Source organism: Rana temporaria, chromosome 5, assembly GCF_905171775.1.
Source record: "Rana temporaria chromosome 5, aRanTem1.1, whole genome shotgun sequence".
Classification (NCBI taxonomy): Eukaryota; Metazoa; Chordata; class Amphibia; order Anura; family Ranidae; genus Rana; species Rana temporaria.
In genome coordinates, this window is record NC_053493.1 from 18758306 (window position 1) to 18771412 (window position 13107).

The following is a 13107-nucleotide window of genomic DNA, read 5'->3' on the forward strand; positions in this document are numbered from 1 at the left end:
ATAAATACGGTATATACACACACACACACCTCTCTCTATCGATTATATATACCTATTATATAGAATAGAGAGATAGATAATCATTATATATATATATATATATATATATATATATATATATATATATATATATATATATATATATATATATATATATATATATATATATATATATATATATATATATATATTTATTATCTCATGTTATGAGGAATGTCAGAATTGGCCAGGACCGAAACCGGTTAATAATCCTGTCCCAGTGAGCTAACCTGACCCAAAAAAAGAAAATACATACAAAACCACTATGCATTTCCTCTAAAGAATGCACTCACCCTTTTTCCTGTAGTAGCTTCTCCTTCTCCGTGATGAAGCATTCATCACAAATCGCAAGATACTCCATCACCAGCTTGGCGTCTTTCTTGTACGCTTTGCCGATTGCTCCCTTATTGGCATCAAACTGGACAACGTTAACGGTTTTGTGCACAAGGGGTTAAAGAATATTGGTTTAAAAAAAAATGAAATAAAATGTACAAAGTCTAATCAATGGTGTCCTCAATGCTGAAGAATATAGACAGGCATTTCATTATGCCATACAATCAGGGAGGTGTGTGATTGGCACCAAATACATTCGGTAGCAGGACAACCACCCCAAACATACAGCCAATGTCATTATGAATTATCTTCAGTGTAAAGAAGAACAAGGAGTCCTGGAAGTGATTGTTTTGCCCCCACAAAGCCCTGATCTCGTCTGGGATGCCATGAAGGGACAGAAGGATTTGAGGCAGCCGACATCCATAGAAGATCTGTGCTTAGATCTACAAGAAGTTTGGAACAACCTGCCTGCCGATGTCCTTCAGAAACATTGTGTCACTGATGGCAAAGGGCGGTCACACCAAATAATGATTTTATTTGGATTTCTCTTCTGTTCATTTACTTTTCAAAAGTTAAAAAAAAATTGTTGCAGGGAATGTGGCTATCACTGCTCATTCACAAGCCTGTAAGTTTTCAATTCGCACCTGGCCCTGCCATCTGGATTGACAGGACTGCCTCCGTTACTGAAACCTTCCCCACAGTGAGGTGCAGTGTCTGGGAGGGGGAGCGTGTGAGACGCAAACAAACAGACGGATTTGGCTTAGTCAGGGAAGGTAGAAGTGTTTTTATACTTTATGAGGCTTATGCAACACATAACCGGATATGGGACTTAGACTGTGATACCAGAGCCTTTAGATACACTCTAAGGCCTCGTACACACGATAGGATCGCCAGGGAACGGTCTGAAGGACCGTTTTCATCAGTCCAAATCGATCGTGTGTGGGCCCCATCGGTTAGTTAACCTTCGGTCAAAAAAATGAGAACTTGCTTTAAAAAAAAAAAATTCTTTTTTTTTAAAGTGTATTTTGTGCGTGTACTCGAGAGAGGAGCCGGACTGCAGGAGTTGGGAGTAGGCAGGCCTCCCCCAGAGGCAATCTGCCACCTTTCTCCATGCCCCGGGTGGCAATGGCGGGTGTGTGAGGGGGTCCTCCCACACAGCCCGCCCTACCTGCTCCGCTTTGAAGCCCAACGGGGCAGAGGGACTCCCTATAAGGGAGTGAGAGGATCTAGCCCGCTCAACCAGCCCCGTTAGTCCTCTTTTTAGAGACCGCGTGGTCAAAGTGCGTGCATGTTAACCCAATTTCGAGTGCGTGCAAGTGTGGTGGTTTTTGTGGGAGGGGGGGTGGGCGTACTAAGCGCAAGCTTACCTCGCATAGCACACCCACCGGGAGCCGGGCTGAGACCACCAAACTCAATTCACATGTAGCTGAGACTGGGATCCGAACCTCTAGCTGCAGAGGTGAATGGCTTGTCAGCGCAGTGCCAATCGCGTTGAGCCACCGCAGCTCCCAACTTGCTTTAAAATTGAACCGATGGACGCCTAACCGATAGGTCAAAACCGATCGTTAGTAAGCAAAAGCATTGGTTAAAAATCCACGCATGCTCAGAATCAAGTCGACGCATGCTTGGAAGCATTGAACTTCGTTTTTTTCAGCACGTCGTTGTGTTTTACGTCACCGCGTTATGACACGATCGTTTTTTTAACCTATGGTGTGTAGGCACATCAGACCATCAGTCAGCTTCATCGGTTAACCGATGACAGCGGTCCTTCGGACTGTTTTCATCGGATGGACTGATCGTGTGTACGCGGCCTAACTCTTTCATTGCCAGGTCCAGGACTGCGTGGAAATCTGACAAGCAGACTCCTGCCTGTCAGATGGAAGCATTCGACCAACCGGTGACAGGGTGACATACCCTCTAAGCAAAGCAGATATTGCTCTGCCATTCTGTGGCTGCTATCCCTCGAATCCTAGCATTACACTGCCATCTACAGGTATTATACTGGAATACTGATATGTTTAGCAAGTTAAATCTGGAGACTTGGACATGGATCGGATAATTTCACATTGTGCAACATTTCGGGGCCACCAGGTACAACATATCATCCAAACACCATTGAAGCAAAACCAGTATCAAACATTTATTCCCAACACATTGTGTGATGTTTCGGGGGTCACACAGAGGACCCCCTTCCAGCAGTGATTACTGCTGCCTGATGAAGGGATCTTCAGTGGTGCCAAGACACTGCACTGTGATTGAAAATAAAATGTTTGATTTTGTTTAGCTACAATGGTGTTCGGGTGATATATTCTGCTTGCAACTCTATTTTGGCATGGCACCAATGGGCAATTCACTTTAAAATGCAAGTTCACCTTACAGAAAATCTGTAAGGTGAACTTACACTGGACCCCCCTTCCCCATCGCACCCGGTCCTGCTGTAGCTGAAGCCGGCGATCTCCCGTGCCGACAGATCGTATAGCCGCTTTACCGATCCAGGAATCTGAAATCCCTATGGCTCTCTCTCCACTTCTCCAGTGCCGACAGGAGGGGCTACGTGGGTTTCGATTAGTCGCACCGCCCATGTGACGGCATTGACCAATCAGAATGCCACCTATCCGGACCTTTACGATGTGTCAATGCGGGAGACTGGCTGCTACAGGTACAGCGGGAAGCATCATCTACAATACGATGGAGAAAGAATTTGAGGCGTGTCATCAGGAGTCAGAACCGGTCCCCAGGTTTCGCTGCCTGAACCCGGAAGAGAAACCAGGCTACCAATGACACCTTTTAAGCTGGGTTATCTTTAAAATTATAAGAGGGGACTGAAAAGAGGCTACGGTTTCCCTTTAACCGATTCCTGACCAGCTGCCGCAGTTATACTGTGGCAGATTGGCTCCCCTGCGCGAGCCGTTGTAGCTGTACTAAATAAACGTTTTTTGTAAAATGTGAGCAATACTTGCCCTACTCCACAGTGCCGCGTTAGTCTACAATCTGTTCCTTCCAACTCCAGAACTCAATTGTGGATGGGGGCTCTATCATATACAACGCAGGATCAGGGACAAGGTCATCAGGATGCGACTCAGCCACTTGTCCATGTGTGTGAGGAGGGGGTGACGGCAAGATCAGAAACAAGCAAAAAAAAAAAAAAGTATTTTGATGGACTGGTCATCACAACTGGAACCAGTGGGAAAGACAACTGCAAGACCGTATATTAGGGTATGTATTATATACTGCCAGATCATCCCCTAAACAACAAGTAACATATTCATCAGCAGCTAGGGAGAAAAAACTATTTTAAGTATTTTATGACTGCTAAAAGTTAAATTTTATTGCCAGTCCCAATAGCTGCTCGTCTTTCCTTCTCTTCCCCAACCACTCCATTTGGTGGGGGGAATACAAGTTCTATATGTAAATAGTGGGACCAACTTAATACCGAGCAAGTATACATATTCGCCAAGGAACCGCCGGTTTTTGCGTGGAACATCATCACGTTTTCGAAAGAGACACACACACACACGGAGACCAGCTGACAGGATTTGATTGGATGCCAACGCCGCTTTCAGTCTATTCCATGCCATTTTGATTCAACTTAAATGTAAGTGCAATCCAATTTCTATTAAACCCGCGACTTTGCAGTACTTCACTATGGAGTGTTTTTGTTCATTTTTTCACCATTTATGAGCCTTCACATCCCATGTGTTGGGGACTGTTGCTGAGGACCTGCCCTTTCATCCACCTGCTGGAGAAAGTCTGATTGGGAAGACTATAATTATCCCTGTGCCTTACTGACCGCTGTTCCAACGGTCAGGGGATTCGGTAAGGAGACTACATCTCACTACCTGGGTGTCCCCCCCCCCCCTTTTTTTTTGGTGGAAGAAAATTTTTCAGTGCACCTTCCTTTTTCAAAATTATTACCCACTTCACTACTTTGGACTTTTGATTTATATACTCTTGATATTATGCTGGCTTCAATGTCTGTTTTATCTCATATTACACACCGTGTATTTTGAATTGTCACAGCTTTTCACTTAATTGGTTTATTATCACTCATTTTAGCGCTGTACCTTTTTTTGTATTTTAATACATATTCGCCAGCACACCATGGATCAAAAACTTCTGTCCAAAGGTTTATTTTATTGAAAGAGATCACATCAGAGATGAGTGCAACGTTTCGAAGCCGCGCAGGGCCCATTCGTCAGGCATGTGTGTCTCAGAGGCCCGACGAAGAGGCCCTGCGCAGCTCTGAAACGTTTCACTCATCTCCGTGATGTGATCTCTCTCAATAAGAAACCTTTGTACGGAAGTTGTTGATCCATGGTGTGCTGGCGAATATGTACTCTTGCTTGATGTTTCCAGGACCCAATTGGTAATCGCTACCCACCATTTCAAGAGCCATACTTTCCAGGAATGTGTTTGCGATAGGAATACTGACAAGACAACTTCATACCAAAAAAGACAAATTTATAAAATCTGAAGAAAGGATATGGGTTCTTTAAGAGGCTTTTCAGCAGCAAGCACCACCTTTGTAGCTCTGGCATGGCAGGTAAGATCGTAACATGAGCGGTCCGCACAGCCAACGATCTCTATCCATCCCTGGAAGAAAAAGTAGGCAACAGCAAAGAATTAAATAAATCTCTGAAAATATGGAAAAAACAGAACTCCAGCCAAAAATTCTACAAGTTACTAGCCTATTAAAAAGGTAAAAAAAAAAAAGCTTTAGGTCGGGTTCACACTTGTCCGACAAACGCTCCGACATTGGGAGCTCATGTCGCATGACGTGTGAAAATCAATGTTTCCCTATGAGAGACCATACTGATTATCCTAACACAATCCACCTGGAGCGGTAACTTTCTTTCCTCCCTATGAGAGCCGTCTTAACTGGTCCGACACAAGTCTGTCCAACTGTGAAAATGCTCCCTGAACTACTTTGGTCCGACTTTGATCCTACTTCAGCCCATTGAATATCATTGAAGTCGGACCAAAGTAGGAGACTTGTCCTTATCATCTGACTTTTGACATCCGACATGTGATTACAGCACCAGTAAAAAGGAATGTATCTCACTCTGGGATTGTTTTGATTGGTCAAACAACAAGTCAGACTATCACAAAGTCGGATCAAAGTAATATCCGGTTCATGAAAGTCGGATGGATGTAGGACCAATGTAGGATGAAAGTCGTACTCCTGTCGTGTAGTATAGTGTGAACCCAGCCTAAGGTGCAATACTCATTAATATGGCTCTATCCTTCCTTTGACAGGAAGGTATTGGAACTTCCCGTCAAATTTGGCTGTTAGTGAACTTAACGAATACAAATTATCAGAAATAACGAATGCCGCATTTAAATAATAATAATAGATAATAAGATAATAATTAGATAATAATACAATTTTGTTATTAATTTGTTCTGTTCTATTTGTTTAGATGCAACATTTGTTATTTCGGATAATTCGTAATGTTTACCAACAGCCAAATTTGAAAGGAGATTTCAATACCTATCATTTTATAGTTAGTAATATTTAGTTATATTCGATTTTCGAATTTCCGATTTTTTTCTAAATTACGAATTGAAATCATAACGAATGACCCAGAAAACAAAAAAACTAAAATAAATATGTCGGTAGTGCGCATGTCTATAAAAAAATCGATTTACTGGCTCTTCAGTGTAAAAGCTGAAGCCCAAAAATATTCAGGGCAGATTTGTTCATAAACCAAGTTCACTATTTTATATTGAAAGGTGCCAAAGCAACTGCAGTTTGGCCTGCAAACCAGTAGATGTCTCTATTTTCCCATGAGAATAAAAAAATAAATAAATAAATAAATAAATAAATACATTTATATATATATATATATATATATATATATATATATATATATATATATATATAATTTTCATATATATATATATATATATATATATATATATATATATATATATATATATATATATATATATATATATATATATATATATATATATATATATACACATACATATATATATATACATATATATACACATACACACACACACACACATACATATATATATATATATATATATATATATATATATATATATATATATATATATAATCTGTCAAATATCCCAAATATCAGCCCATTTCTCCAAATAACTTGCAGTGGGCTAGAATGGATTGTTGCTGGTATTTGGATATTAGAGAGGATAGAAGGATACAGCCTGGTAAGGGCTGCAGAGCACATACTTCCCGATACTTACATAAGAGGTTTTGGTCTCGGCATCCCAGCAGTCGCAGGCATAATGTGCCATTTCATTTTCCATGTGCTGCCGGAACCGCAGCTTCTCCGCTGACACGCCGACTTTAATGAGGTATAAGTAGATTCTTCCTATGAAGTATCCCAAGACTGAGTTATTGATCACACCCTGGAGAAAAGGAAGACACAAAAAGGTCAGATCTTTACTCACAGGAAGTCTTCTTAACAAGTCACAGACATTTCGCTACAGTGTACAATGGCAGAGCTGTTTAGATCTTTATTTGGTTTTAAAGTCTAAAACGTTGTTTTACCTTACTGCATTTTTTGCATTAAAGCGGGTTTGCAGGCATAATTTTTTATTTTTTGCAAGCTAAAATTAATCACATTAACCACTTAAGACCCAGACCAAAATGCAGCTAAAAAGGACCTTGCCCCTTTTTGCAAATCGGCACTGCGTCGCTTTAACCGACAATTGCACGGTCGTGCGACGTGACTCCCAAACAAAATTGGCGCCCATTTTTTACCACAAATAGAGCTTTCTTTTGGTGGTATTTGATCACCTCTGCGGTTTTTAATATTTGCGCTATAAACAAAAATAGAGCGACAATTTTGAAAAAAATGCAATATTTTTTACTTTTTGCTATAATAAATATCCCCCAAAAATATATATAAAAAATTTTTTTTTCCCTCAGTTTAGGCCGATACGTATTCTTCTACCTATTTTTGGTAAAAAAAAAAAAAAAAAATGCAATAAGCGTTTATCGGTTGGTTTGCGCAAAATGTATAGCGTTTACAAAATAGGGGATAGTTTTATTGCATTTTTATAATTTTTTTTATTTTTTACTACTAATGGCATTTACATTAAAGGCAATCGGTTAATAGAAAGTTAGTTTTTAGGGTGGAACTCTGATTTTAAAAGAGATGCATGTTTTTTTTTTTTATTATTCATACTTACCTATGTGGTTGCTGCATCTGTCTCCCCCGGCGCCTCTACACTGAGAACCGAGCGATCCAACACCGCCGATCACTCAGTACTCACAGCTCCCCGAGCAGAAAGCTGTAGACTGTCAGTCGCAGCTCTTTGCTCTGCTCCCTTCATGCTCACTGGAGCGCTGGGCTGTGAAGGGGGTGGGGAGCGGCCAGCTTAGCCTCTCAGCGGCTCACTGAGAGGCCGAGCCAGATGTCGGTCCAAGGATCTAGGCAGTGGGGCCAGTGATGTCACAACTTAACCGCCCATGGACCAGAGATTTCCAGAAAGCTGTGATTGGCTTAGGAGATGAGAATACAGAGGTAATAATACAGTTTAGATTTTTACATTACAAACTATAAAATGGTGCATTGATTAAAGAAGAAATGCATATGAGATTTGCAAGCACTTAAAATGAAACGCTCTTTTACTCAGACTGGGACAGCAGGAGACACGCATCCATCACTCATGCTTGGAGGGGGGCGTGGCGAAATTTTTTGCATGTGTCAGATTTTTTTCCAGTAGCAAAGAGGGGAGAATTACAAAATGACAGGCTGCTTGTATCCCCATCAGACAAATGAGTTGTGCCGTTTTAGCTAAAATGTTCCATTCAATTTTTGTTATCTGGGTTTACAACCACATGGTATGCCTGCAGTTTTTACAAAAGTATCTGAAAATTCAGCTTTAACGTACCAACAATTTTAAATGCCCAAACAAGCTCACCCTCCTTATGCTCTCATTGGAGATAGATCCAGCATGCATGACCCGAGTGCTTCTCGACACTGAAACCAGCGCCAGGATACAAAACAAAATCCTTTATTATAGTCCATTTGTGAACAATGCAAGGCAGTTGGCTTACTCAACGCGTTTCAACCACCCGGGTCTCTAACCAATCCAATATGAACTGCACCACACATGCCTGTATGGTACCATCTTCTGCATTTTAACCACTTCAGCCCCAGAATTTTTACCCCCCTTCATGACCAGGCAATTTTTTGCGATACGGAACTGCGTTACTTTACCGGCAATTGCGGACATGCGACGCTGTACCCAAATAAATTTAGTTTTTTTCCCCCCACAAATAGAATTTTCTTTTGGTGGTATTTGATCACCTTTGCAGCTTTAATTTTTTGCGCTATAAAACAAAAAGACCTTCAATTTTGAAAAAAAAAAAAAAAAAAAAAACACAATATTTTTTACTTTAGGCTATAATAAATATCCAATAAACACTCTCCGGCGCCCGCAAACTCTGCAATTAGAAATTAGCTAATTTCTTGGGGGTGGCAATTGCCCTGTTGCCTCCCTCACTGGATCTGCCCCTGAATGGAGGATCCATAGCCCTTCATCAGACTTGGAGGATGCCAAGGGGACCAGTCCACAACGAAAGTGTATTGGGTCACTGGCTGCTGCTGGAGTGGAGGATTGGATAGAGAAAATAGTTCATCTCATCCAAAGACCAGGGGTGTCAAGCGCAATTTCATCACGGGCTGCAGCACTATGGTTGCCCTAAAATGGTTGGTTTTATCTGTAGCACAATTTCATCACGGGCTGCATCAGCAGTATCAGTAGCAGAGCGCAGCATTCGGTGGGGGGGGGGGGGGGCACTACCCCCGGGGGGCAGCGCTACGCACAGAGCGCAGCGTCCCGGGGGGCAGCGCTACACGCACAGAGCGCAGCGTCCCGGGGGGCAGCGCTACTCACAGAGCGCAGCGCCCAGGGGCGCGCTACTCACAGAGCGCAGCGCCCAGGGGCGCGCTACTCACAGAGCGCAGCGCCCAGGGGCGCGCTACTCACAGAGCGCAGCGCCCAGGGGCGCGCTACTCACAGAGCGCAGCGCCCAGGGGCGCGCTACTCACAGAGCGCAGCGTCCGGGGAAGCGCTACTCACAGAGCGCAGCGCCCAGGGGCGCGCTACTCACAGAGCGCAGCGCCCAGGGGCGCGCTACTCACAGAGCGCAGCGCCCAGGGGCGCGCTACTCACAGAGCGCAGAGCCCAGGGGCGCGCTACTCACAGAGCGCAGCGCCCAGGGGCGCGCTACTCACAGAGCGCAGCGCCCAGGGGCGCGCTACTCACAGAGCGCAGCGCCCAGGGGCGCGCTACTCACAGAGCGCAGCGCCCAGGGGCGCGCTACTCACAGAGCGCAGCGTCCAGGGGCGCGCTACTCACAGTGTGCAACCCCAACTCCAAGCAGGCTTCTGTGTTTACAAATGACAGTGAGGAAGGGCAAGAACCGGAGGTGGGGGAAAGGAGTTCTCCACATTCCGGCTGCAAAACTGGTTGCAAGGGCCACATGACAAGGCCTGGCGGGCCTTGTGTTTAACATACGTGCTAGAACTAAACAAGCGTGTTATCCCTTGCAGCACAGGGAGCAGCCCCATTGCAAGGGACGATTTTGACTTCCTCTGAAGTTGGGCTTTTAAATCATCACGATCAACAACATTTTTAAGGTGGAAAGACTCTGACCTGCTTGAGCCGCTCACTCACATGCAAGAACAAGATGAACATCGCAGAAGAGGTCAGTTACATCAGCAATACAGAATGATAACCTTATCTGCAGGTCATGGATTCATACGTTTTTATTATAATAGAGAGCTTCCAAACGACTTTGGAGGAATTTCTCAGTAAAGTAGACTGTTTCTTTAAGAAAATTACACAGTTCCCTGAAACAAAGAATATGGCTGCCGATTGGTCAAGTGACCTACCTGCTCCACAGCGTCGCCCAGCCTCATCTTATGTGCCGACTCCCCACTGAGCTGCGCTTTGGAGGAATACAACAGGATGTTTAAGTCTGCCACGGCCTCAAATTTGGGGTGAACTTTCTCATTGGGGTCCACAAAGTGCTCGATTTCTGCCATAGTGAATTCTCTGCAGGGGAAACAGAACAAGCACACCTCAATAACAAACAACCTTTAAGTCCATGCCATACATTCAGTCCGCAGCTTGTGCCTTTAATTGTGCCAATCGTCCCCCTGTCAGAACACAACAGCTTAGTAGTAGTGTGTACCAGGCATAAGTTTCCAGCCACCCACAGGCGCAGCATACACCCCAGAGATCTGCTGTGTTGACCATTAAATAAAAGGGTTGTAAAAGGAGGTGGTTTGTTATTTGAATGCATTTTATGCCTTCTCTGTGCAGCAGCCCCCCTAATACTTACCTGAGGTCCATCTCTAGCCAGTGATGTTCACGAGTCCCTCAGCTGTCCGGGACTCCCACCCGATTGGCTGAAATACAGCAGTGGCGCCATTAGCTCCTGTTGCTGTCAAAGTCAGTAAACCAATCAGAAGAGAGGGGGGCGAGGCTGAACCGCAGCTCCATGTCTGAATGGACACACGGAGCTGTAGCTCAGCTTGAGTGCTCCCCCATAGCAAGCTGCTTGCTGTGGGGGGCACGCAACAGGAAGGAGGGGCCAGGAGCAGCGAAGAGGGATCCGAGAAGAGGAGGATCAGGGCTGGTCTGTGAAAATCTAATGCACAGAGCAGGCATAACCAAACAAAAAAAAAAAACCCCCATGAGACTTTGCAATCACTTTAAGAGAAACCTTTACTTACCGAACCCTGATGAGTCCTGACCGGGGAGAAATCTCATTTCTAAAAGAGTTCCCAATCTGAGCAGCGGCAAATGGCAGTTTTCCCTGATTAAATTCCAACAGCCGTTTGAAGTTGAGGAAGATTCCTTGTGCAGTTTCTGGTCGGAGATACCTAGGAGGTGGGAAAATGGACAATCAAAAGTCTGAAGGACAGCTGCATTCAAATATGACAGGCCAATGACAAAGGGGACAGCGCCGTTGCCCTGCGATGCTGGGGAGTGAATGCCAACTGGGGTCCCATCTCAATGTTTGTTCATTATCTCAGCATCTGCTAGTGTATTCTCTAGGAACTTGTGTGTTCTTAGCTTCTGATCAAATCATTCCTGAATTTTGTGTACATCTCTAAGACTGTAATGTGAAAACCCCATTATACCATCTGTAAAGCTTTGCATAGAAGCACGGTGCTCTACAAATGCACTTTGCATAGCCAACATTAATGTAAAACAGCCCTCCAGATAACGGAATTCAGACATTATAAGGTCAACGCTACAGAATACAAAACATTTCAAAGAGTCGTGCACTTCTGGTAGCATTTTGATGAAGGCCCCTTTCTGAACATGATTGAGCCCAATGCACAACGCCAGCTCCATTAACCACTTGCTGACCGTCCTATAGCAGTTTCACAGGGCAGCAGCTGTGCGCCTGGTCATGTGTATATGTGATTTGCCATTTTCGCCAGCAGGGGGCATGCACACACCACTTCTGATGTAAATGTTCACAGCAAAAGTCAATCTGCAGGTGTCAGGCACTCAAATGTCCTCTGGCACCTGCCGATCGTGGGTAAACCGTGTACACCAAAACACTGGCCAGGCACACAGTTAACCTTTTGTCAGTCTCCCTCAGTCTGGAGCTCCATACAAGATCTCACCTCGTGGAGATTCAACAATCATGAGAATGGCGAGGAATCAGCCAAGAAATACACGGGGGAATCTTGTCAATGATCTCAAGGCAGTTGGGACCATAGTCACCAAAAAAAGCATGGTTAATAAAGAGTAGGTTACATACCCTGTCATGTTGCCCCCGGGTCCGATGGATGTCTGGAACATCAGATTGAATAACACTGGAGGTGTGAGGTCATTTAAGGTGATGGGGGACTTTACATTGTACTTGACAAAGAGGTCTGCCAGTTCTTGTTGTCCATAATTGTCCATCTATTTAGAGAAGAAAAAATTAAATAAAAAATAAAATTCTGCATTCAAAACCATTACTAATTAGTAGGGCCAAAAAAATACAGGCCTGATCCTACAGAGGGAAGATAAGACCATGGGCACACAATACCCAATTTTGGCCATTCTGAGCACTGCACAGGGTTTAAAGTTATTATCAATACACATTTGCGTACCCCCACCCCCCCCCCTTCTTCCAGAAGGTCCGTATTAACATTGCACTAATGCCCCATAGACTTTAAGTCTGTGGGATGGTAGTGCCCAAGCACAAGTATTTTATCGGCTGGTGGAGCCCATCGAGTGCATCCACATATTGAGAAAGCTGGGGATATTTTTTTTAGCGAACATGTACCGTATTTATCGGCGTATAACACGCACCCTAACTTTAAGGCCGGGTACACACGAACAAACATGTACAGCGAAAGCGGTCCGTCGGACCGTTTTCACCGTACATGTCTGCCAGAGGGCTTCTGTACGATGGTTGTACACACCATCGTACAGAAGTCCGCGCGTAAACAATACGCGGGCGTGTCCGCGTCGTCGCCACGACGATGACGCGGAGACGTGTGCAGGCCTGCCATTTAAAGGCTTCCACGCATGCGTCGAAGTCTTTCGACGCATGCGAGGGACGGCGGGCGCCTGGACATGTACGGTAGGTCTGTACTGACGACCGTACATGTCCGAGCGGGCAGGATTCCAGCGGACGGTTTTAAAACACGTCCAGGAATATTTGTCTGCTGGGAAAAGGCCCGGCGGGCAAATGTTTGCTGGAATTCGGCCCGC

The 13107-nt window shown here is 44.4% G+C and overlaps 1 protein-coding gene across 1 annotated transcript in view; it reads right to left on the minus strand.

Moving 5' to 3' along the window:
* GARS1 (glycyl-tRNA synthetase 1) overlaps nt 1–13107 on the minus strand; it is a 76332-nt gene that overhangs the window by 27050 nt on the left and 36175 nt on the right. The window contains exons 7-12 of the mRNA XM_040352238.1: nt 12164–12309; nt 11121–11270; nt 10275–10437; nt 6610–6774; nt 4858–4965; nt 333–478 (exon numbers count right to left, since the gene is read on the minus strand). Coding sequence (XP_040208172.1) covers nt 333–478; nt 4858–4965; nt 6610–6774; nt 10275–10437; nt 11121–11270; nt 12164–12309 — 878 coding nt within the window. The remainder of the gene's footprint in view (nt 1–332; nt 479–4857; nt 4966–6609; nt 6775–10274; nt 10438–11120; nt 11271–12163; nt 12310–13107) is intronic.